The sequence below is a fragment of the Leptopilina heterotoma genome, unplaced genomic scaffold, assembly GCF_015476425.1.
Source record: "Leptopilina heterotoma isolate Lh14 unplaced genomic scaffold, ASM1547642v1 Lhet_81, whole genome shotgun sequence".
Classification (NCBI taxonomy): Eukaryota; Metazoa; Arthropoda; class Insecta; order Hymenoptera; family Figitidae; genus Leptopilina; species Leptopilina heterotoma.
Genome location: NW_025111185.1, coordinates 5,344,193 through 5,371,596, shown reverse-complemented (window position 1 = coordinate 5,371,596; position 27,404 = coordinate 5,344,193). Strand labels below are relative to the sequence as shown.

General features: G+C 26.4%; 1 protein-coding gene across 11 annotated transcripts; it reads right to left on the bottom strand.

Moving 5' to 3' along the window:
• Positions 1–748: 748 nt before the first annotated feature.
• On the bottom strand, positions 749–21,036 carry LOC122511213 (mitogen-activated protein kinase kinase kinase kinase 5). Of its 11 annotated transcripts, none has more exons than XM_043626331.1 (19): positions 20,794–21,036; positions 20,648–20,705; positions 19,849–20,004; positions 19,545–19,777; positions 19,180–19,443; positions 18,848–19,043; positions 17,537–17,640; positions 17,386–17,453; positions 14,542–14,580; positions 13,276–13,329; positions 12,547–12,617; positions 7,388–7,522; positions 6,556–6,936; positions 6,270–6,453; positions 4,175–4,452; positions 3,981–4,064; positions 3,823–3,915; positions 3,619–3,745; positions 749–3,543 (listed from the first exon to the last, which is right to left on the bottom strand). In XM_043626331.1, exons 1-19 carry the CDS (start codon positions 20,890–20,892, stop codon positions 3,444–3,446), a joined length of 2,724 nt encoding a protein of 907 aa, XP_043482266.1. In that variant the 5' UTR covers positions 20,893–21,036; the 3' UTR covers positions 749–3,443. The 11 variants fall into 11 exon arrangements, with proteins under 11 accessions (XP_043482266.1, XP_043482268.1, XP_043482271.1 ...); XM_043626333.1 differs by having other exon boundaries at positions 17,543–17,640; XM_043626336.1 differs by lacking the exon at positions 13,276–13,329.
• Positions 21,037–27,404: the final 6,368 nt, after the last annotated feature.

Sequence of the window (27,404 nt, the reverse complement as noted above, 5' to 3'; positions counted from 1 at the left end):
ATTATTTTACAATAAATGATAATTTAATCTTTAAAAAGAATAAGTGATTTTCAGAGAGAAAAAATTTTCCAATAAAACTTGTAAATATTTGAATAAATTAAAATTTGGATCAACTAATTAAAAAACGGTTCAATAATTAGTTCCAAATTCTCATAAAAAGAAATTATGGTTATCCTGCTCAGATAATAACTTTTTCTACGAAAATATTTCGATTTACAAATTTTTTTTAATTGCTTTCTTATAGTGATTAAAGTTAGATTTATGAAATCACTACTCGAGACATTAAAATTAGTCATAATAATTTTTTAACTGTAAAAGATAGTTTTAAAGTTTCTTGGAAATAATATTAAAAACATATTAAAAATCATTTTCATCATCACTTAGTTATGCCATTTCGTAAAATTAAAATTAAAATTTTTTTTTGCTCCTTTTAAAATTAAGTCAGAACTTTTTAGTCTCGATCAATGAAATCATAAAATTGTTTACCGTTACAATATTATCATATTGTTCTCAAATCAAAATTAAAAAAAAAATATTTTTATTCTAATTCCAAATTTAAGTAAACAACGTTACTTTTAAAATAATTGTTTCGATTATCTAAAAACTACTATTTTATATTCTAGAAAAATTGTTCATCTATTTAAGAAAAATTAAATTTTTTTTGAACCAAGTTTATAAAAATAAATTCTATTGAAACAAAAATTTCTACCGAGAGAGATTTTCGCACAATTTTTTTTCTTTTTTAAAATTTGTAAATAGTTTTTGTAAATAGTAGTGTAAGTTTTTAGATTTAAGTCTTTGTAAATTTTTTTGTCTTTCCTCTTTTTAAAATGGAAAGTGATTCAGATAAAGAAGATAGATCTCACCCATCACCTAATGCTGAAAATAGACGTCAAGTTGAATCAACTCTTCGTAGAATTTCGCTAATCAACAAGAAAATTGTGAAAGATAAATTCATCAGTTTTATGCTTAAAAAGTTGATAGAGAAGCAATATAAATTAATTTGTTTCTGTTAACGAATACAAGAAACTATTTTTTCATAAAAAAGCCTAAATGATAAATTAACATTGCGATTAAAAAGTTTTTTACGTACTAAAAGGTTTTTTTTAACCAAAAATATTTATTTTTAACAAAACAGATTTTATTGAATAATTACTTTTATTGCGATCCTCTAAGAATAACTTTTTTTTTACCGTGTTTCATAAATTTATCGTGGATATAATTTTATTCGTGTGACTTGAACGTTTCTTTACTTCTCGAGTCTTTTTTTTCTATTTTTATTATTGACATTAGAAATGGAAGAGATCTATCTCTGATTTTCGGCATTGTCACTTGATGATTTTTGCCAATGCCAACTGAAAAGAAAATTTATTTCATTCAAAAAACCAACACTTCAAATAAATATTTATTTGTGTCAAATAATTTTTCCATAAGTCACTTAAATGGTATTTGCTTCAAATACTAAAAATATTGTTGCAAATACAACTTATTTGATTTAATTAAAATTCATTTGATTTAATTGAAATCCATTTGATTCAACTTAATATTTATTTGATAATAGACACACAGTTTTTCTGTGTTGAGACAAAAAACGAATCAAAAGTGTTGCGAAGCAACGTTTTGATGCATTTTTTGTCTAAATTTGATATCCTTAAAAAAATGTTCAATTAATTGTTTATTTGAATCATATAAATTTTTTCTTCAGTGCCTAATACTTGTGGATACACCACAATTATTGTAATGGTATAATTCTTGTTCCAAGTTAATTGTTTTACGAATAAAAATAAAAATATATTTATTTATTTATCTGTGTATTGTCATATAATAATTTGGATTTTGAACTATCGATTTAAATAGAAGAAAAAATCCTCTTCTGCCCGGTAACAAATCTCTGATATTATTTTGATTAAAAAATATAAGCTATGTGTGGAATCACTGGAGAAAGCATTGAGAATTAATAAAAAATCAAATTATCTCTAAAATGAATTAATAATTGACAGCGATATATATTTTTGTTTTCAAGCGAAAGCTTTTTTTGTAATTCTCGCGAAAAAGACTGAGAAAAGAGATTAAATTCTATTGTATGTATTTTATTCTGAATGAAGAATAAAATTTTTAAAGAACAAGAGAGGAAGACGTTTTAAATTCTAAATTTTTTACAAATTTGATTGATTAGTTTGGTGTTTACTTGGTGAAAATGAGTTTCAATACTCGTTTTCTAAATAATTTCACTTAGATTTAATTTTTTACTAATGAAATTTTATGATTGTTTTTAATGTTTAAAATGTAGTCGCAGTTTAAAGTAAAATCTTTTAAAGCTTTAATATACACAATTTTTACACATAAAATTTATATACTGTTTCTTGTTTCTCCAACACTCGTGTACAATAGAAGGCAATTTTAAAAAGGAATGTTTTTTTAACTATATACCGATGTGGTACTTTTTTCAGCAACTAGGAAACAAAAATTTGTTCTATAATTTAAATTGTAATACTTTTTTTTCTTATTTACAAGAAAGCTACAGTATTATACTTTATCTTAATATTAGAAATTTAGAATTTTTCAAGAATAAACTTTGGTTCAAAATACTTTACACGAATCGACATCGCTCAACAATAATTAAATTTAAGAAAACGATATTCAATCGAATTTCGTTTGTCGTGAATTTTTTCAGTAATTAAAAACATTGACGTAGATAATAAACATGAATATCAAAATTATTTTTAACAAAGAACATAACACAGTAAGTTACATATCACTGCACTTAAAAAAACTTGTTGTTTCTGTTTTGACAAATTTAAATACCATTGCGTCAAATTAAGTAAACAAGTTATAAATTTTTAATCACAAATAAGACCTCTTAATGATCATGAAAATTCAGCGTGTCTCGACTCCTATTCGCTTCGTCTATTTATGATTATTTCACAAATGAATTAAAAATTGATTTCCATATGAAGCTAACTATAAAAAATGTGGCAAATATTCCTTAACTAGTTTTAAAAACAGATTCTCGAATAATCAGATTTTTTACATATAAATGAAAAAAACGTTTGATTACAGTCTATTGTGTATAAAATATCAAATTCTTCCATGATCATGAAATCTACTTTTTAAAATCATTGCGTCATCTACATCGTGATCTACCAGTGTTTATGATGTTCCTTTAATGGAATTAATAAATACTTATTCTGGTACTTGAATAATTAAACAGTCTACTTAATACAGTCTGCTCGAATATTGTGTCTCATGCAATTAAAAAGTTAATAATCGCGTGTTTCTACCGGTCCACGTTGTGAAATAAAGAGCGCAATTTAAATAAAGAAAAAAAGTGTCTACCTCGAATGCGAAATCCATTTACTTGCAAATAATAGCTAATTGCATTTATCTGCAGCTTCAATCATTTTATCTATTTGAATAATTCTCGTTTTCCATAACTTGTATAACTAATAACTGGCTTCGTGTCCAGCGAGTATGTACAAATCAGCTCCTTCAGTTTCTGAGAGTGTGCCCGTGTGGACTAAATGGCTCTCCAACATCACAACTCTGAAAAAAATAATTGTCTTTTAATTCATTTAATTTCAATTAATAAGAAAAATTGGGAAGAAGATGGAAAATTACTTGTCAGAACCAAGTAGCCTGTAAGTTCGACTCGGATCGCTTATTTCCTGCGTCACTTCTCCATTTTTCAAACTTCTCCCTTGCATTCCATGTTTGTGAAATGCCAAAACACTATCAGGCAAGCAGACTGTAAAAGACAAATAATTAGACGAATAAATAAATAGTAAAAAAAATTTCTTTAGTCTAAATTCTAATAACACTTACTGATAGACTCAATTTGAAAATTAAACTGAAGTTCCGACATTTGCTTCTTACTATTTCTTAATTTACCTTGTAGCGTTACGACTTTAATTACATCTGAAAAAATAAACGAAATAAAATATTTTCGAAAAATGAAAAAAAAAATATTTTTATCAACTTACTATCATAACAAACAAGAATTGCGTCTTTTTCTAATTGTGTAACACTTATCACTTGAAGATTTTCTCTTCTGGGTATCACCGTTGCTAAAAAAGAAAAAATTGTATAAAATGTTAATTTTGCTTCATATTATTATTGTAAATATTATTGTAAATAATAATGTGGAACATTAAAACAAAGAGAATAATAAAATTACCTGAACCATCGACATCCTCGAGTTCGTCACTATGAAACCAGCTTGCGCCAGAATTCATATTAATTAAATCCAGTTTCAATTTATTTTGTTGATACTCTTGCTTAACTGATACACACACCATGGGATAATCCATTTCTGGTGTGATAATCATTTCAAAAACATTCAATGGCGATGGCAAAATACATTCGAAATGCTTCAGTAACATGAATTTATTTAGTGGATCATACCATTGCATTAAAAATATTCCCGCTGGCATTGCACCGCAAAGATATTTATACCTTTTGGGGGAAGAAAAGAAGAAACTCAATTTTCAATTTATTAAATAAAATTAATTTACTGTACTGTATAAACAGTATCATAAACAGGGTTGCCACAAAAAATTAATTTTGTTTTTCTCTGACTGATTTTGACTTTTTCCCTAACCCTAAAGAATATTCTGATTTACTCTAAAAATTATTAGATATACTCAAAAAAATGTTCTATTACATTTACGAATTTTCTTTAATTGAAAAATTATTCGAAAACATCAAACTTAAATTCTTTTTTAAATAAATATTTAATCATTATTATTCCATAGGAATTAGGATTTCCAAAAAATTTCAAATAATAATAATAAAATAATAAAATTTTCATAAGAATTCAATTATTTTCATAAATAATAAAATTCTTCACAGGATTTCAATTATTTACCAAAATTTAAAATAAAATTTTTGCAAGAATTCAATAATTACATTTCACAAATAATGAAATTCTTCGCTGAAATTTAAATATTTTTAAAATCTACTATTTTTAATAAAATTTCTCAAAAGAATTCAATCAATTAAAAAAAGGAACCAAATTCGTTGCAAGAATTCAATTATTTTCATAAATAATCAAAGTATTCACAGGATTTCAATTATTTAAAAAAAATTTAACAAAAATTCGTTGCAAGAATTAAATTATGTTCCTAAATAATAAAATTCATCACAGGATTTTTAAAACAATTTTAAGAAAATTCTTCAAAAGAAAACAATTATCAATTATTTTTAATAATTTTAGCAAAAGTTCCTTGAGAATTTTCAAATCCATTTGTTTAAATTCAATTTTACGAAATTTCGATTATTCGGAAATTCTTTAACTAAATATTTAGAAAAAAAACATTGAAATAATTTTTTTTAAAAATTCAATAAAACTTTTTCAAAAAAATTAATTCTACTAAATTGTCAATTAAAAGTATGAAAAATTCAAATTTTCATAGATTTCAATTTTAAATCTTTTCAAAATTCAATTATTTAAAATTTTAATTGAAATTCATATTTAAATCAATTTTTATTAGAAAATTCTACGAGAATTCAATTATTTAAATACAAAAATAAATAATTTAGTTAGTAATTGAATGTTTTTCAAAATTAAATTCTCATAACAAATTTTTTTCTTCATCAACAAATTTTTAAATAATTGAATTTTTTCGACCAATTTTAATAAAATTTTTAAGAATAATTACATTTTTCTAAGATTCTATTAAAATTGTATTAAAAATAATTGAATTACTTAAATTTGAATTATTGATAACAATAAAAAATATGACATAAAACCACTATGTTAATATTTATTCCTTCGATAGATCGAAATGTCTACTTCAAAAAATAATTGAAATTCTATTATGAGTTTTATTATTCATGAAAATAATTGAATCTCTGTAAAATATTTTATTATTTATGAAAATCATTGAATTATTGTGAAGAAATTTATAAAAAAAATTTGTAAATAGTTGAATTCCTGTGGGATTTTTATTATTTATGAAAATAATTTAATGTCTGCTAAGACATAATAATTAAATTCTTTTGAAAAATTTTATTAAAATAGTAGATATTGAAAATCATTGAACTGAGGAAAATTTCTTAAAATAATTGAAATTTTGCCAAGAATTTTATTAAAATTCTTGAAAATAATTGAATTTTAGCGAAGAATTTTATTACTTCTGAAAATAATTGAGTTTCTGCAATCATTTGTAGCTTCTCCAAAATTCAATTTTTTCCATTACTTTAATAAAAATCCCTGACTTTTCCCTGAATTCCTTGCGGCAAACCTGATAAATGATAAATTCACTTCTTACCCATTGTAGGGATTTCTTCCCACACAACATTTTGTGCAGCCCTTTGTGTCCGGGACTTTTGTCGTAAGAGCAAATTTTCTTGGTACTAATCTCTCCGGTATTTTATTCATATGCAATGAAAACCTATGAGTCTGTTTGCTTTGCATTGCTAAAAGATCGTGTCTATAGAGCTGAGGCGTCTTTCCTTTAAATAAAAAAAAAATGAATTTTAATTAATTTACTTTATTTGACTTAATTTATTTAATTTATTTCTTTTAATTGATTTGATTTATTTGTTTTTATTTACCTGAGAGTGACACGAGTACGTCCTTAATAACGTACATCCAAATCGTTCTCCTCGGATAGAGTTGATCTATCGCTGCATCGTGAAGTTCATTGAGATTTAAATTATAAATTCCTTCCTCGGCTGCTATTAATAAATGTTGATCTCGTGTATCAGGATGTATCCAACTCGCTGTACAGTGTATTCTCAATGGACAACCATTAAATACTTTTGAGAAGCACGCTCCCATGTGAACCTTCGGCGTCGGCGGAAGTCCATTACTAATTGGTCTAGGTGGAGTATGTCTTTTTCTATCCCTTCGTCTAGGAGGAACTGGCGGAGTGTCGGACAATAAATCAGGACTGATACTTTCCCCATCTCCATTGTCAGGAATTTCGCCATCACCTACAAAAATTAATTCCTCTTTTAAGAAAATCATTATTTTATTTTATTTATTACTTTAAATTATTTTATTTAAAAAGAAGCAAATTACTTTCGAAAATATTAAGGAGTTGAAAGTATTATTCCTAGATAAATACCACCGCTTCTGAATTTCAAGTAACAAGCAAAATAGTGACTAAATTTTATAATTATTTTAGACTAGATATTCTAGCAATGAAAGCAAAATGAGAAGAGTGGAAAATAAATCGGTATTAAAAAGAAATTTCTGCTTGTTGCTGTATGTGAGTTCTCGAACGGATGTTTTAGTCAAATTAATGATGAAGCTTAAGTCGAGGATTGAGAATGGTTATTTTCAGAAGGAAGTTGACAATTCAGAGTTAATGTTAGCGAAAGGGAAGCACGTCTTTGGGAAAAATATGCGAGCATGCTCTGAATTCATGATGCGTGCTCCTACCCTTAGACTCTCTCGACCCACTGTCCGAGAGGGAACGCTGGCGTTGTCCATTGATTGCTGCTAACGACAAGGAACTGCTCACCAGGTTATACAACTCGTCCACAGAGCTGTGACGCCTGGGACTTGCTTGCGACCCTAAGCAAGTAAGCACCCAACCTACTTTTTACACTAGTGCCTGCTTACTTTAATATAGTCAATACAAAAAGGCTTCTCAAATATCATCAAACACAAAAGCACCTCATCCCTTAATGCTTCAAATTACTCGTATTAAACTACAATATTAATCATTCTTGTCCTCAATTATTAATTAATTCTTCAATTATCAATTCTTTCATTATTAATTCTCTAATTGAAAAAAAAAAAAAATTTTTTTTTATTATTGAGACTTGATGGGAATTCTATTTGCATTTTATGTAAAAGCAGAATGACTTCTTGATTAAAATAATTCTTATAATGAGTCATGCAGAAAGAACTTTACTGAAACAATTAAAATGTGTATTTAAATTCTCTCCTCTTGAATTGAAAAATTTTAATAAAAAAAGAAAATATTAAAGTTTGTTTCATGCTATCTCGAATTTATTTATCTACAAAACATGAAATACTAATTTTTTTAATCTACGTACATGAATGTTTACATTAACTTACATCTCTATATTTTAATCGTTACGAGTAGTCTAATAAACTTGATTTAAAAATTAAATCACAACTGTAAAAATGTATCAATACAATACAATAATTTAATAAGTAAGTTTTAAAAAAAATTGAGTTCATTTAAGAATTTTTTCAAAATTTGTGAAAATAAATTAATTCTAGTGTGATATATTTTTCCCCATAATATATTTTTCCAAAATTATAAATCCAAACAAAATAACAGCATAATAAATTAATTTTTTCGAGAAAATTTATTTTTCTAAAAATAATTGAATGCAATCAAGAAATTTTATTAAGAATATTTCAATTCCTGAGAAGAATTTTCTGATCTATGAAAATATTTGAATTATCTTCAAGAATTTTATTAAAATTTTTGAAAATTATTTAATTAATTTCGAAGAAAATTACAATTAATTCCAGGGATTTACTTGGAATTATATTGAAAGTAAATGAATTCTTATAAAGAATTATTTTATCGAAATTTTTGAAAATAATTGAATTTTTTCGAATAAATAAATTTAAATATTGTATTAAAAATAATCTAATTGAATCAAAATAATTTTTCAATTAAATTATTTTCGAGAATTTTAATAAAATCTTCGCAAGAATTTTATTTTTTATAAATAATAAAACTATTTGCAATTTTAATTATTTTTTTAATACATTTTTTAAGTGGATTCTTCTAAATAATTCAATTTTTTTTCAAAATATTGATAAAACTCTTCTTGTAAAAATTCAATTATTTACAATTTTTATACAATTTTTATACAATTTTTATAAAATTCTTCTTGTAAATTCAATTGTTTTCCAAAGATTTAAGAGGAATCTTCGCGCAAAAATCTTTTTAAAATAATTGAATTGTTTCGTATAATTAAATTTAAATTGCATTGAAAATAATCCTATTGAATCAAAATAAGGGTGTACTTCCGAATGAGTATATCAAAACAATTTTATAAAAATTGTATGGAAATTTTAAATAATTGAATTTTATTAATATTTTGGAATCAAAAATTGAATTATTTAGAAGAATTCACTTAAAAATTGTATTAAAAATAATTAAAGTTGCAATTAGTTTTATTATTTTTAAAAAATAATTGGATTTTTGCGAAGAATTTATTTAAATTCTCGAAAATAATTTAATTGCAAAATTATTTTGGGATATACTTCCGAATAAGGGGGACCTCTGATTTCAATAAAAATTGGTATACCAAGGTATTTTGATGCGCTGATTACGAAAATGATAATGAAATTTGGCGCAAATTTCATCTTTATGGTGAAAACCATAAAAAAACCATAAAATTGTGGTTTTTTGCGTATAATTCGTAAAAAACAAAAAATTTTGAAAAACTTTTTAACCAAAAGTTATAGATCTCACCAAAATACACATTTTATTTTCTTATCATTATTTGCTAAAATCCATTATTTTCCGAGAAAAATGCAGAAAACCATAAAATACCATAAAAACGGGTTAAAATATAATTTTGCTCAAAAGAACAGCCAATTTTAACAAAATACAGTTTCTTTACGTATTTTGATGCGCTGATCACAAACATAATAATGAAAATTTTCTCAAATGCAATGTTCATGGTAAAAACCATTATAAAAACCATAAAATTGTGGTTTTTGTGTATAAATCGTAAAAAAAGCAAAATTTTGAAAAATAATTTTAACAAAAAAAGGCCGATTGATAAAATGTTACAAATTGCAACGGTTTAGTGGCCTTGAAAAAGGCCGATTAATAAAATGAAAAGTGGAATACCAAATGCGGAACCTGAAAGATAGAATACGGACTGTGAAAAAGTGGAAAATCAAATCTGAAAAAGTGGAATACGGAATCTAAAAGGTGGAATACGAAATCTAAAAAAATGGACACGTTGTAGGGGGCTCGGGTCTGGGTTGTGTACCTACTAGTACCAACTAGGAAGTAAATTTGACTCTCTTTCTGTATGCACAGAGCAAGGGTACACGACCTGAGGCGGGCTTCGCCCGCCTCCCAACTGTTCCCCCCTTGGGCCCTTAAAAAAAGGACACGTGGGGGGAACACGTTGTAGGGGGGTCTGGTCTGGGTTGTCTACCTTCTAGTACCAACTAGGAAGTAAATTTGACTCCCTTTATATATGCACAGAGCGAGACTACTTAAGCTGTGGCGGGCGAAGTCTTAGATTTCCCGTTTTTATGGTATTTTATGGTTTTCTTACATTTTTCTCGGAAAATAATAGATTTTAGCAAATAATAATACACGGAAAAAAATTAATCTCTAAATTAGAGATTAAATCTGAGATTTAGGCATAAACTATCACTGGAATCGGACGTAAGATGTAAGCAGATCACTAAAACTGAAATTTGGTATTATATCTAATCCGAATATTAGTATTGTGAAGAACACGTATTTCTTATGCCTAAAAATGATATTAGGAATCTCAAATTTTATGACATATGGAACATATGTTCTAAACTATCAACTTACTTGAATAAATTCAAATCTAATATATTATTTGAATAAACAATATTAAAAATTTTAGTCGTATATTTATATAATTCTTATTTTTGTAATAACTCGATGTAATAAGAATTTATAATTTATCACAATTTAGAGTGAGAATTATTCACAAAATATTTATATTGTTTTCCCTGTATGAACTATACATTGACAAGTATAAAAAAGTAGTTGGATATTTTTAAAACACAATACGAATTTTATATTTTTATTTCATTTTTTTGTTTTAACGGCGTTGGAAGGTCTGTAAAATTTGTAGGTTACAATTATCGCCCGACAAAATACGACACTGACTGATTTAAATGACGTGAAATAGGTAAATAAACATTTTTCAACCACTTTTTTTCTAAACACAGACACTTTTTACAAAATAGGCCAACATACAACGAGTAGGAATCTTCTTAATTACCTAAATTCAAAAGATGGTTTAAATTCATGCAGAAACGCGGTTGTAAAATGTAAAATTGGAAAGTGATGTAATGCTAAGAATATAACAGCTGGACCATTGTGCTCTCTGCATGCTTCTGCCCTCTTCTGGCGACTGGCAGTAATCCGCTTCTTGTTGTCTGTCATTACATTACTTTCCAATCATTTCCAATTTTACATTTTACAACCGCTTGACGCTTGACGCTTGACATTTCTGCATGAATTTAAACCATCTTTTGAATTTAGGTAATTAAGAAGATTCTTACCCATTGTATGTTGGCCTATTTTGTAAAAAGTGTCTGTGTTTAGAGAAAAAGTGGTTGAAAAATGTTTATTTACCTATTTCACGTCATTTAAATCAGTCAGTGCCGTATTTTGTCGGGCGATAATTGTAACCTACAAATTTTACACACCTTCCTTCACAGACCTTCGCTTTTATTTGGATATTTGAAAATAAAATTAATACTTAATTAATTAAAATGGTTTAAATCTTTTTTGTCACTGATTAACTTAAAACACAATGTACCTAATTCATATAAAAAAAGTTGTGAAATTAACAAATCTCTAAATCAGAGATGTGAATTTATGGCGTTTTCTGGTATAAAGTTTGACAGAATCAAACACAACTTATCACAGTAATTGTGACTATAATGTTTAATTTAGATACATTTATATTTCATTGGACTTCAAATTAATATTATTTCAAGTTTAGAGATTAATTTTTTTCCGTGTAAGAACATAAAATGTGTATTTTGATGAGATCTATAACTTTTGCTTAAAAAGTTTTTTAAAATTTTTCGTTTTTTACGAATTATACGCAACAAACCACAATTTTATGGTTATTTTATGGGTTTTTTATGGTTTTTACCATAATAATTAAATTTGCACCAATTGTCAGTATGATTTTCGTGATCAGAGTATCAAAATACGTAAAGAAACTGTATTTTGTTAAAATTGGCTGTTCTTTTGAGCAAAAGTATATTTTAACCCGTTTTTATGGTATTTTATGGTTTTTTACATTTTTCTCGGAAAATAATGGATTTTAGCAAATAATGATAAGAACATAAAATGTGTATTTTGGTGAGATCTATAACTTTTGTTTAAACGGTTTTTCAAAATTTTTTGTTTTTTCCGAATTATACGCAAAAAACCACAATTTTATGGTTTTTTATGGTCCCCCTTATTCGGAAGTACTTGGAAATTCAATTGTTTTTCAAAGTTTTGAGAGAACTCTTCGCAAAAATTCAAGTATTTTCATAACTATAATTCTTTGCTGGAATTCAATTATTTTTTCATAAATAATGCAATTTTTACGGAAATTCGATTATTTAAAAAAATTCCAAGAAAATTCTTCGCAAGAATTCAATTATTTTTAAAGAGTTTAATTTTAGTAATAAAAAACAAAATAAAATTGAACAATATAACAGAAGCAAATTTTCGTAAAAATTATTAGAGCCAAAAAATTTTTATGAATTCATTTTTTAAGAAACATGTACACAATTTGTGTGATATCTACTTTTCTCTTTACTTAATATTTTACCATTCACTCACACGTGATGTTAAATAATAAAAATCTTTTGCTTACCAGGTATGTTACCGTAAAAGCCACGATGTACCTCGCAATCATTTGATGACTCACCAAGCGGCAATGTAGCTCTGAAATATTAAAAAAGAAATTACTTTTTCTGCACATAAATTCATTCTTCTTTAAATTAACAAAGATCTGCTTTATTCTATCCCTTTATATTTTCTATTCGTTTATTTGTTTTTCGTACAAAATAAATTTTTCCAGCCACAGTTTCCAATTCAACCAATAAAGACTTTCAGATTTCAAAACAAAAATTAAAAAGAAAATCCTTTTTTTTGTCAATAGATAAAATTAAAAAAATAAAATACATTAGACAATATAAAGCAGATTTTAAATTTGTTAATCACAAATCACAATTGGACAATAGCTTGCGAAAAAATGAATAATAATGAAAAATGTTCAAAAAAATAATTCGTGTTTATGTCAAAAAAAGCTGAACTATGTTAATTAGTTAAAATTCCTTAAAAGCCATTAAAAAAATTATTTACATAATGCGATTCATGTGTAAAATATATGATTATAATTCACAAATGTATAGTTACAGAAAAAAATGCATTTTTTGGATTATAGAAATAAAAAGTGATGTAAAATAGACAAAAGAAAATCAAAAGAAATTTGTACTGAGTAATAAAAGAAGAATAAAGTTTCATAAAGAATAGAAAAGTGTTGCATTAAATAATTAGGTCATTTTAAAATTCTTTTGGAGGTTTCGACATTTTTACTTACTGCAGGGAGTATAGCTGGTCGCAATGGCCACCAGCCATCGACATTGCGTTTCCCCTGCACACATGAAACCGATATTACATGGATAAATTTCGGAATTACATTAATCTTTACAATTAATCTACTCATGGAGAAATAATAATTAATTCTTAAAAAAATATGCTCTCGAATTAATAACAATTTTTACAAAATTTAACCGCAGGCGACTAAAAAAACTCACGTGTAAAACACCATTATTTTCGTTAGCCAATGGCTAACTAAAAATTTCAATTTTTTTATTATAAATTTTTAATTTTCTTAAAAATTAAAATTTATAGTTAGCCGGCGGTTCGATTATTAAATAGAAATTAATTTTCAAAAATAATTATCATTCAGCTAACATTTAAATTTTAAGAATTGATGAATAATGAAAATAATCTGAAATTTGAATCCAAAAATGGCAAGATTGACGTTAAATTTATAAACAAATAAAAATTGGAAGTTTTCGACCAATTTTCCAACCATTGAAAACAATTAAACAAACACATTTACAAATATTCAACTATTGAAAATTTGTGTTGTTTAAAAATTGTCATTTACTGCTAGTAAATTATTATTATTAATTACATAGTTAATGAAAAAACAATTAGTTACCGATTTGGATTCAGTTTTTAGATATTAAACAGAAAATTGATACGTAAAGAAAAGCCCTCCACATTTCTTCCAGAAAAAAGGACAGATTTTTCATTTGAAAAATTAAATTTCTTTCAACCATTTATAGAAAATAAATTTAAGAAGAATATCTTTATATAGATTTTATGACACATGAAGTTTAGTTTTTGTGAATATTACGCAATTATTTATATTTTTAATTTTAAAATCAGTATCAATAGCGTGGGAATAAGCTTAGAGCTGAAGCAAAAAGCATTTTTTAAAATAAAAAGCTAACTTTTTAAGCTAATTAAATTTTAACACAAAAACGAATGTTTACAAAACAACTAAATTCCAATAATCATGTCATATTTTTGTTAATAAATTTGAATCAAGAAAAATTAAACAAAGAATTTCCGAACTATTAATAATGTTAGAGAGAGTTAAATTTAAGTTAAAAACACTTGTTAAATAGAATTAATCGAAGTACTTTGTAGAAAAAAACACGGTTTAAAAAATCCATCCAAAAAGCCATTCGCGTAGAAAATAATTTAGTAATATTTCAAGCTAAATATAAAACGCATTCGGCATTAGAAAGCATAAGCGCAAGGTGCAAGGGAAAAGGTTACCTGCCAATACCTTAGCAATAACTCCTCATCAATGTACTGCAAAAGACTCCTGTAGGGAGAAATTAATAAAATTACAAACTGATTAGAAAAAAATTAATTCTACGGAAGCTTCCGAAATTAAAAAGTTACGGTAAATGATAATTAGTTTAAAATAAGTTATCAGATTTGCACTTAAGATTTTCAAAGAAACTGAAAATAACTGTTTAAAGAACATTTCATTTTAAGTAAAGAATATTTTTTAATTTTATTAATCTCAAAGATTGAAAGAATTAAAAAAAAGGAATATTCAGAATATTCAGTCTTTAAAAATAAAAATTATGAAATTATAAAATTTAATAATCGAAATTAATTAAAGTACTTACGGTACTACTTACGCTACTTATAGATCATGATCTCATTCATGCTCAACATGCTAAATTTAATATTTAAAAAGCTACCATGCTTATATTATTATATAATTGGAAGTAATGATTCGACGTTTCATTTTCAAAAAAAAAATTCCCTCTTTTACAAACCGAGCCTTAATATATTCAATTCGTAACCAAATATTTTTCCTACCCTATTAATAAACACTTGAAAATTTTAGTGAAAAAAATGTTAAATTATTCTCAAAAAGAGAAAACAAAATATAACCGGCATTTTTAATTAGTGTAAAAATTTAGTTAGGAAATTTTCTCGTCACGTTAACATTTTGAATTTGTCAAAAAATATTTCACACCAAACGAGATATTATCGATATTACCTGAGGCTCATATGAAATATCTCGGTACCAGTTTTGCTTCGACGGAAGATTCTACAGTCTCTGCCGCGATTACTAATGAAGAAGTAAATCATTGTATTTTCAACCTTAGTACAAAGTCCTTTTATATATTGAAGCGTTCCCGGATGGAAAAATTAAAAAAAAATACCAAATACTATACTTAGATGCAAACTATTTTCCAAAAGATCATTGTTGTTGTTTTATTATTTCAATTTTGCAATCGATGCAGAAAAAAGCAAAAAGAAAATGCACAATTCACCAAAAAAAAAAAAAATTAATTTATAGACTTAAATCAAAATGTGACGAATAATTTCTGCATTTATGAAAATGACCCAAATTGCTGCTTTGACGACAAATTCAATTTTTAATTTTAAAAATTGAAATATTTATAAATGTATTTATAATATATTTACAATCAGGGTGTCTAGCGATTCGTCAATTTAAAATTCCCGGGTTTTTCCCGGTTTTTTCCCGGGTTCTTGAATAATTTTCCCGGATATTCACAAAGGATTTAAAAACATAATTAATTAAATGTTTATCAATAACATTATTTACGTAATTAAATGTTGTTTTATTAAATTACAATGATTAAAGTTATACAATAATTTCTAAAAACTTGACATAGAATATCAAAATTTCCCTTATAAAAATTTCTCAACTTTATAATATAATTGTCAATTCAGGGGAATTTAAGAAATTTGTTAAATTTTACAAAGATGTTAGAGGTTGAAGTGTGGAAAAATTTGAAAAAAAAATTCCGCTCGGTACATACATTATACCCTTTGAAATACTTGTAAAATTTAATTAATTTCTCAAACATTGAATTGCTCATTATAATGTTTACATAGAATTAAACTAGAATATTTAAGCTTTATTTTGACATAAGTTTTAAAAAAATCGGATGCGACGTGTTTTGAGATATTCAAAAAGGTTATCTTTCAAACTTAATTTTTTTCATAAATTCTATTATTTAAAAAAAAATTTTCTACCATTATAAAGTTGAGAAATTTTTGTTTTAAAACCACTAATAGTAAATAAAGTTTGGCTTCAATACACGGAGAGAAGAGTTGCAGTAAATGTGACAGAACGCGTTTAGTAAATCATTTAGTGCAACGGTTAGTGGCGCCAACTGTATGTTTAGTATAATACACTACGACACCTCTCTGTTTAGTAGAATATACTGTTTGCTCAGTGTATCTTACTATCTTACTAAACAGTGCAGTAGATGGCACTGTCTGTACCGTCAGTCCAAACCTAACGATTCTGTTTAGTAGATTTAACTGCCATGTCAGAATCTACTACGCCCTTCTCTCCGTGTAAATATAAGAAATAATGATTTAAAAATTGCCTTACAATGTCAATTGTTTATAAGGAGGATCGTTTTGAAATGGAATGCCCCATATTTAGTTTTAAAAAGTAAAATCTTTGCCTTTCCTATATCACAGAAGATTCTTAATTTCTTCTTATAAAATTTGTTACGTATTATATACCTATAAATTGTTATATAAAAATAATAATAGTACAAATCCTTTAACTTTTATAATATAACGTGTACTAAAGTTAGTTTTAAATAAAATTTAAGTTATTATTTTTACTACTGCTTCATACTATCAATTTACCCTTGACGATTTGAGTTGTGACCGTGTTATTATATTACGCTTTGAAAAAATTTTTAATTTTTTGTATGTCATAATTCAAAAAATACCCTATAAATAGAAAATTCCCGGGTTTTTCCCGGTTTTTTGAGGTCGAATCAAATTCCCGGGTTTTTCCCGGTTTTTCCCGATTTCCCGGTTCGCTAGACACCCTGACAATATATTTATTTATATTGTAAATAAATATTAAATTGAAAAATTAAATTGAAATATTCAATTGAAATATTAAATTTATATTATTAATAAAGTGTTCGCAATTTCCAAATTCATTTAAAATTCAAAATTACTAACAATTACTAATCAATGAATTCCAATCCAATCTATATAAAAAAATCGCTAATTGAAAATTATATATACAAAGCAGCAATCACTACATTAATGAAAATGTACAAGCAACCTTTAACAAAATAAGGGTCGAAACTATTTAAAAAGTACTTACTTTTCCGGTACGTCTTCGAATGCAGTTCCAATACCACAGTCGGGATGAACATCACAATTGTGTACAGTCTATAAGAAAAAAAATTAAAAAGTTGTTTTGAAAATTTTGTGGTCTAATGATCAATAAATATTTACAATTATAGAAAAATTACCTTTACATTATTCATAATATCCATAATATTCCACGCAGGACTTGTATCTACCGAAGAAGGTATTGATTCTCTTTGTAAAGTCTCACCATCTAAATTTATTTGATCTGCGAAAAAAAAGAATTCAAATTTCATACAAGATTTATTTCTAATGAAATTCGATAATCATCTACTGAAATATTTTTTAAAACTTTAATTTTTTTAATATGGTAACTGCACCAATAAATGCAAATTTGATTGAAAATCTATTATAACTAAGCCAGAAAAATTTTGACTTTGATTTCTCTGATTTCCAGTCAGAATTTTGACTTTTTCCCTCATCCTTAAGAATAGTCTGAGTCTAAAAATAATTATTTGCACAAAAAACTATTTCTGATACATTTATTTATGAATATCCTGAATTGTAGAATTATTCGAAACATCAACATATTTTTTTTATAAATAATTTAATCATTATTATTATTTCTACACAGAAATTAAAATTTTCAAAACCTCTTGAATTGAATTCGATTATAAATCGATTGCTACTGTAATTTTTGCAAAATTATTTACAAGATTTAAATTCAATTATTTTCTAGAAAAATTATTTTTATTTATTTCAAAAGAAACTTCACTTAAAATATTTCAGATATCTGTAAAATATTGTTTGCTATTCAATTTTATGAAATTTCAATTATTCGGAAATTTTTCAATTAAATGTGTATTTAAAAATTCAACTAATTTATAAAAAAATTAATCAAAGTTATTTTGTAAAATTCAATTTTTTTAAATCTTTAATTTGAAATATTGTGAAATTAATTTATTCATAAAAATTATTGTAAACGCAATTATACTAAAATTAAACTGTTTTTGGAATTATTAAGTAAAATTATTAAATTCAAATTTCCTGAAAATTTAATTTCAAACGTTTTGAAATTCAATTATTTATAAAAATTGTACTAAAATTTTTAAAATTTACTAATTGTACTATAAAATTAAATTACTTTTGGTATTTTAATTTAAAATAAATATTTGAAATATAGGTTTTTTAATACAATATATTAAATTAAATAAAATATATTATAAATTAAATTTCATATTCTGTAAAATTTAATTATTGACAGAAATAAAAAGAATTTGAGATTTTATATTAAAATTCACAGTGATTACAAAATTTATAAGACAAAAGAAAATCCAAGAAGAATGAAATATTCAAAAATATTTTCGATGCTTACTGAACACCAAAATGCAGAATTTTGATAAAATTCCCTGACCCTATTTAAAATTAATGTTAGTAAAATCAGTGATACGATAAAAATAAAAAGTAATATTCACCATCACAGTCTAGCTGGGAAATTGGGCTTTTTGGTCGAGATCTAGCCGTGTGTCTCGAAGCAATTCGCTGAGGAACATTAGGTACTGCACCGTCTTCGTCTGCTTCTAGATCGGTGAACATGTGGCTAGGGTTGGAAACTTTTTGCAGTAACTCTAGTGCTAATCGTTTACTCATTTCTCCTTGAAAAAATGCATGCTGAAATAAAAATTATTTAAATTATTAAATTTACCATTGACACAAATAATACTAAAATGGAAATAAAAATAAAATATTTGGTAAATAAGGTCTACTTTCAAGTAAACTTAAAAAGTAGGATTTAAAATTAATATACCTGCAATAACTTTTCAGCAGTAGGTCTTTTCTTAGGATTTTTCGTGAGAGCTACTTTAACAAAATTGTGAAAAGTTGGACTCCATTTATCACGATCTTTAAGTGTTGGAGGTTTAAAACCAGATTTCGACATAAGAAAAAGAGCCCGCATTGGATGAAGATCAAACATTGGTGGTTGTAATTCGGCGAGTTCTATGGCTGTTATTCCAGAAGCCCAAATGTCACATAATTGATTGTAACCACCTTTTCTTTCAACAGCGGCAACCTGTTGAATAAATAAAGTTGTTTACAATTCGTTATTATAAAAAAAGTATTCAAATAATTTTATCAAAAAATTTTTCCCAATTGTAAATTAAAAACAAGTACCTCTGGGGCCATCCAATAAGGGGTACCAATAAAACTTTTTCTTTTGTTAATAGTTGCTGTGATTTGTGCTGAGACACCGAAATCAGCCAATTTTACATCACCAGCTTCGGTTAGTAAAATATTGGCACCTTTAATATCACGATGCATTTTTCCCATATTGTGCAAGTATGCCAAACCGAGAAGTGTTTCACGACACATGTAAGCAATTTGTATTTCCGACAGAGGGCCTGTAACTAAAGAAGAAAAGTGTCAAGATTACAATTCAGAGAAATTTCAATGTCAACTATAATATTATCTTTCTTACTGTGATAAATATCTTGAAGAGAACCTCCTCCACAATATTCCATGCAAATCCAAAGCTTATCTCGTCGTAGATAACTTCCATAATATGCTATTATATTTTGATGTCTACAATCCTTCATCATTAATATTTCTTGTTGAATAACCGCAAAATCATCTCCTGAAACATTTATTCAATCTTTAATTTTTCGAATTCCTTCGTAAATATTATACTTATTCTTTATTACTTCAGAAATAATTTTCCGAGAAAAATAAAACTATTAATAATATAACTTGAAAATTATCTTTAAGTTATTGCATAATAAAAGAACTTAAGAAATGATTAATTGTGAAAAAATTCGTTTGATTGACATTATCTTGAAAGTAGGTTAAAGACAATTTCAAGTACAATTTTGACGAATTTTATTAATTTTAATAATAAATATTTCGTCCTGATAAAAATTCACATTGTCAATTATTTAAGAAGAAAAAAATTTACATACATTTAAGGATGTTTTCAATGTGATGAATTATATTTGTAAAAAAGTGCAATTGTAATGACGATCCAGGAAATGAAATGATGACCAGCCAACAATAAATTAAATCTCAAGAAGCCAATTACAAAACCAAAAAATAACACAGATAATGATCTAGTATCTCATTCAAATGGAATTCTTCTTTAAAATATTTATAGTCTTGTTGTGGGTAATTAAAAAAAGAGACATAAACTTAAAAACGGAATAAATAAAACTTGTTGAGTAGAAAGTATCATTAAAAAAAACTCTGTACAATTGATGAAAAGAAATTAAATTTATAAAACTGACCTGGCTCCAATTTGATAACCTTAATAGCCGCAAGATCATTCATCGACAGCCTCTTGGCCTACAAAAATTTGGTAAATTTTTTTTCGTGAAAAAATTCTCGACAGATTGTTTATATTATCAAGAGAGTGAGAAATAATGATAAACACCTTGTAAACATCTCCGTAAGTTCCACTGCCTATTCTTTGGATGAGCTCGTACTCGTCCTGGGGATTACGTCTGCTTATACAGTCAGTGTTCACTGCCATTTCGGTTCACGAGCCCGATTTTCCTAAAATCTACTGATAGTAATTAAATAACTACAAACAACTAAGACACATTTGCAAGGAAATGTCACACTTATCCAAAAGTCGCCATTTTTCACAACAGCTCTGAAGTTTGTTCAGGACGACTCTCTCCTTCATTCGATTAATCGATTCTGTGCCTTCAATTTCATGGCGGGAAAAGTTTTAAATTTAAATTCCAGATACGTGAGAAATGTTCAAAAATTCTTTTAGAAATAAATTTATTTTGTTTAAATGAAAAAATAACACATTCTGTCATAGAAAAAGTAGAAATTTTATATTATTTATCTGTAAAAAAAAAAAAAAAAAAAAAAAAAAAAAAAAAAAAAATTAAAAAATTAATAATAATAAAAATACTAATACATACTAATAAAATATTAACAATAACAAAAATATCTAATAATAATAAGATATAAAAATATAATAATAACACTGGGTTACAAAAAAATGGTCATATCGTGTTTATTCAAAGTTTCCTGTGTTTATTGAAAGTTTAGGTGTCACTGAATAAGAATATACCAGTAAAACATTTTTTCATTCGGTCATTCCCTTAAAAAAACGAGTTTAAAGTGTCAAAAACCGTATTTTTAGCACTTTTTGAGGCAGCGTAACAAGAAAACGCAACATGATAAAAATCTCTACAAGAGCTTAAATAAAAGCTTAAACCTTCAACTTTGAGGCTCAGAACTGAAAAGTACTTAAATAATCAATGAAAACCTCCTTAATCAAGCAGTCGCTACCTGAAATTGTCAAAAAAGCTAGAACAGGAAGCAATTGGTAAAAATCGATTTCCTTAAGCGGATTCGGTTGCAACTTGTTACTTGAAGTTTTTTGAGGTTTCTAATGACGAATTGGAACTTAGATTTAAAAATTTCAAAATGGCGGACTGAAAATAATGAATTCACTCAATTTTTCAAAATTTGCGTTGATAATTTTAAAAAATTGAGTCCGCCACTTTGAAATTTTTTAAATCTAAGTTCCAATTCGTCATAAGAAACCTCAAAAAACCTAAAATAACAATTTGCAACCGAATCCGGTTAGGGAAATCGATTTTTACCAAGTGCTACCTAACCCAGCTTTTTTGATAATTTCAGATAGTGACTGCAGGTTTTCAGTGCTTATTTAAGTACTTTTTAGTTCTGAGCCTTAAAGTTGAAGGTTTAAGCTTTTATTTAAGCTTTTGTAGAGATTTTTATCATGTTGCATTTTCTTGTTACGCTGCCTCAAAAAGTGCTAAAAATACGGTTTTTTGAGACTTTAAACTCGTTTTTTAAGGGAATGACCGAATGAAAAAAAGTTTTTCTGGTATATTCTTATTCTGTGACACCTAAACTTTCAATAAACACAGTAAATTTTAAATAAACACGACATGACCATTTTTTTGTAACCCAGTGTAATAGATACACTGAAAAAAAAATTTATTTGATTCAAATAACCGATTAATTGACTATTATCAATTAAATGGTATTTGCTTAAAATACTGAAATTATTAGTTCAAATATACCATTTAATTGACTTCAATAAATAATATTATTTGATTCAAGTAAATATTTAATTGATAATAGTCAATTAATCGGTTATTTGAATCAATTAAATTTTTTTTTAGTGTATAATAGATATAAATATAGTAATAACAAGAATGATAATAATAAAAAAAATAATAATGATAATAATAATAAAATAGTAGTAATTAATAATCATTTATAGGTATAAATGATTATATTTAACATTATGTAATGAAGCGATATAATCTCGTAGGAGATTATTGTCATTGTCATTGACTTCTGAAAAATGTGACCGTTCCGAGTTCCGAGTATATTTGCTAAATTCGAGTTAATTTCCGTGTTCTCTGATAATCGGGCTAGAGTGGGGATTGGCGGGTTGAATCCTGGGGTCGAAGAAGATTGTGAATAATCAATTTATTAATTGACTTTCGCGATTCATCGATCTCTGGTTCAATGACGGCCAGTGGCGGATCCAGGGGGAGGGTCATGGGGGGTCATGACCCCTCCCCTGGGGCGAAAAATTTACATAAAAAAAAGTCACCTAATTATGGTCGTCGCTCGCCGCATCTAAAGTCGGTTCTACAATGGGCACGTCGGACGTGGTCGTCTAACGTACCGTGCTGACGTCACCCATTTGAATAGCATGGGTGACGTCAGCACGGCAAGTCAGACGACCACGTCCGACGTGCCCATTGTAGAACCGACTTAAAGATGACCCTCCCTAGAGTAAATTCTGGATCCGCCACTGACGACGGCTATGCTCTCACGTGCCGGCCGAGGACACGGAAAGGTAGTTTTTGTTCTTTAGTTTCAAATTATCTTTTAATTTTTTGTAAGTGGGTCAAACCATTTTATTTCGCCTAATGTATTTTTGATCTTTATAAAAAATTTCAATATTTCGGGAAAATATTCTTATATGTTTTGGGATTACGAAATGCACAATGATTTGTAAAAAATAATTTCATTTCATATAAAAAAAGATATTATAAATTGAGAGTACATGAAAAAAGGTTACATTGACAGGCATTACAAAATATTTAAAAAAGGAGTAATCTCTTTAAGAAATATAAAAAAAGCGATTGATATTTATTTTTAAAGACTTAATTTGTGATTTGAACTTGATAAAAGTATCAAATAATTAATAATAAACTGTAAAATATGTTATTTAAGTTTCTGTACACTGAGAAAACTGGAGAGTCAAATTCAGAGGTTCAAAAAGTGTATGTTTCCTTTGCTTATGAAGAGAGTTAAATAGTCCTTCTAAAATAAATTTTGAATTGATAATGGAAATCTACTTGACTACTTGTATATTCTCTCCCATTATATATGAGGGTTAAAAGTTGCGCAGAAAATGTGTACGATCTGATGCGCGCGATATTATTTTTCTGACATTTTATGTATTTAGTTTAGGGGTTAGGTTGCCATATTTATTCATTTCGCGCCGGATAAGGAAGAGATTTCTCAAGATGGTTAATTTGTCCCTCTGTTATAAACTCATCAGGGAGTAAGACTAAGGAGACTGAACTGACTGTGTGACTGTGAAGTCTCTCAAAAATGAAACCTTTTTCTGTAGGGGAACTATACTCGCAGAATGACAAAACTTATGCTCCGCGCGCATGCGCAGTACATGCGCATATTGCTCTCTCTCTCTTTATATCGTAAAATATAAGCAAGTGAGAGAACAAAAACTTATCAATAGGTTATGGTTATGTTTTGACATATGATTCTTAAAATAAAATTTCAAAATTATGGTTTGTTGCATACCAGGATGCAAAACATCATATTACAATGATCGACAAACGAATAAATTAACTTATTGATAACTTTTATGTGACATTTAAAGCTGTTTATTCATAAAGTATATAATTAAAGTAAATTACAAATTCGTAAATATTATTTATTTAGGAATTGTTCAATTGTTTCCACAAAGAATAAAACACTTTGTAGTTATATACCAAAAAAATTGATTCTGAACATTTATAAATATTTCATTATATTATTAATATATTACTTATCACTGAAAAATATACACTCTTTAGTATATATTTTTGTATGCACATTTATATTTATTAAATTAATTTTTTTTTCAATTTACTAATAGTTATTATTAATAATATTTCCTGAAACGCACAACATTCACAAACATTAAACATAACCTTCTCAACTTGTAGCTTATAATGATTTTCTCAGTCGCATCTGAGTTACTGAGAAAGACAGAGACAAATATATTGCATGTGCGCATGCGCGAAAACCATAATTTTCAGTCTTACGTATAGTTTCAATGCGACGAATGGTTTCACTTCCATAGCATTAGTTCAGTCTCCTTAGTCTTACTCCCTGAAACTCATTTTCCCTCCAAGAGAAATGTCACGAATATCTGTCAATGGTGTATTTGAACATTTAGATTGTTATCCAATAGCTAACTCTCAAATATGAACGATTTGTCCCTCCAGATGTTTAGTCCAATACTCCAGTTTTCTCAGTGTATGAAATGTCAAAAATCGATCATATTTAATAATTTTTTTTGACAAAGTAATTTAATTTTCGTAAATCAGAATTATTTAAATAATAAGTATTTTAAATACACTTTATTATTATTTAAATACTTTTTTGATTATCAACTGAGAAATATAAAAAAATTTACCTTAAAAATGAACCATTCTTCATTTTATCGGGATTTTGAATGTTTGTAACTTCGTTGGAGAAAACCCGATTTATGCCAAATTTTTGGAGCACGTAGATTGAAGCAATATCTTCCTGCTACTAAAATTTCGCGATGGGTTTTGCACTAGTTTTCAAAAGAAATTGATTTAAAAAAATTGTTTATTTTGAAGGTTAATGACAAGTATTATAGCTGACTTGAAGTTGGTTTGTTTTAAACTGACTTTAAAAAAATAGTTTTATTTTGAATTTGACTTTTATTGCAAGTAGCAAACCAACTTCAAGTTAGTTATAATACTTGTCTGTAACCTACAAAATAAACAATTTTTTTAAATCAATTTCTTTTGAAAACTAGTGCAAAACTCATCGCGAAATTTTAGTATCAGGAAGATATTGCTTCAATCAACATGCTCAAAAAATTTGGCATAAATCGGGTTTTCTCCAACGAAATTACAAACATTCAAAATCCCGATAAAATGAAAAATGGTTCATTTTTAAGGTAAATTTTTTTATATTTCTCAGTTGATAATCAAAAAAGTATTTAAATAATAATAAAGTGTATTTAAAATACTTATTATTTAAATAATTCTGATTTACGAAAATTAAATTACTTTGTCAAAAAAAATTATTAAATATGATCGATTTTTGACATTTCATACAGAAACTTAAATAACATATTTTACAGTTTATTATAAATTATTTGATTCTTTTATTAAGTTCAAATCACAAATTAAGTCTTTAAAAATAAATATCAATCGCTTTTTTTATATTTCTTAAAGAGATTACTCCTTTTTTAAATATTTTGTAATGCCTGTCAATGTAACCTTTTTTCATGTACTCTCAATTTATAATATCTTTTTTTATATGAAATGAAATTATTTTTTACAAATCATTGTGCATTTCGTAATCCCAAAACATATAAGAATATTTTCCCGAAATATTGAAATTTTTTATAAAGATCAAAAATACATTAGGCGAAATAAAATGGTTTGACCCAAGTTTTAGTTTATTTTCTTTTTATTTATAAGAGTTGTTTTTTTTTTCGTTTTCTTACGTAAAGTGTGGCCGTTTTTGGGTAATCCTAAATTATGGCAATATCAAGGATAACGTTTAAAAGATTTGATATAACATAAAGGACAACCTCGGAAGTCGGAACAAATCACGGTGCCTCGATCATCCCATCCTTTCTTAAAAAAGAGAGTTCGAGTTGAAATCGAAATATCGAAGAACTCGAAAGGTGGAACCACACGGACACGGACACACACAAGCAAGCCTGTCACAACACAACACATACATTTTTATTCACAAACACAAAACACATATATAAGTGATAACAATATTTAATATATAATCATAATTGACATGACATCATGATTGTTAACTATTAGAAGTTTTAATTTATTTAAAAAAAATATATAATACATTTTTAGAAACACAAAATAGGTTAGCTGTCAAATTGTGTGTATATATATTAAAGCTAGGTCGGGGCCGACCAAGAAACCTAACCTAATTGTTGAATATGATAATAATTTTTAATTAATTATGATGAATAGTAATTAAGTATGAGAATTATCCTTTCTTAAAAAAGACATGGCATAAGAACACCTCACAAACAAAAAGAATTTCTGTTGTTTTGGTAGCTTAAAATTATATTAAAACAAAAAAAACATATTTATTATATACGCGTTTATAAAATAAATAAAACAATTATTTGTGGAAAGATTTTTTTTTTATATCATTACTAAAAAAATACATAAGGAGACACACGGTAGTTTTTTGATTATTTTTTGTTTGTATATTTTGTATAAACTATAGCTTTCGTTCAAAAATATTTTTAGTGCTGAGTGATTTCGTTAAAAATAGTTAATTTAAAAATAAAAAGAAGTTTAAAAATAAAAATTTAAATAGTTAATTATATTTTAAAAATGAAAATTTAAAGTATTATTTATAATATAAGAATACAAAGAAATCTAAAACTAAAATCTAAAACTAATCTAATCTAATTATCTTATTATAATGATTGTAGATCAAAAGTTCTACACAAAAAGTTCCAAACAAATGTTCCAATCCGAAAGTTCCAAAATAAAAATGAATCAAAAGACAAAAGTTCCAAAAAAAATAGTGCCAAAACACGAAAGTTCCAATATAATTTTAAATGTAATGAGGAGCAATTAAGATAAACACATTCAAAGCATTCGTTAAGGCGCTAGCACAGCTCCTACTGCCTGCCTGCCTGCCTGCAGGTTGACATGCGGTAACACATAGGAGTAAGAGAGTAAGAAAATTCAAATTAAATGTTTTTTCTCTCTC

Excerpts from the sequence above, each read along its gene's own strand:
- LOC122511213 (XM_043626331.1), bottom strand. The coding sequence starts at position 20,892 with ATGGCAGTGAACACTGACTGTATAAGCAGACGTAATCCCCAGGACGAG. Across the intron at positions 20,706-20,793 it reads CTTACGGAGATGTTTACAAG|GCCAAGAGGCTGTCGATGAA; the intron begins GTGTTTATCATT and ends AAATTTTTGTAG. Across the intron at positions 6,454-6,555 it reads CGTACTCGTGTCACTCTCAG|GAAAGACGCCTCAGCTCTAT; the intron begins GTAAATAAAAAC and ends TTTTATTTAAAG.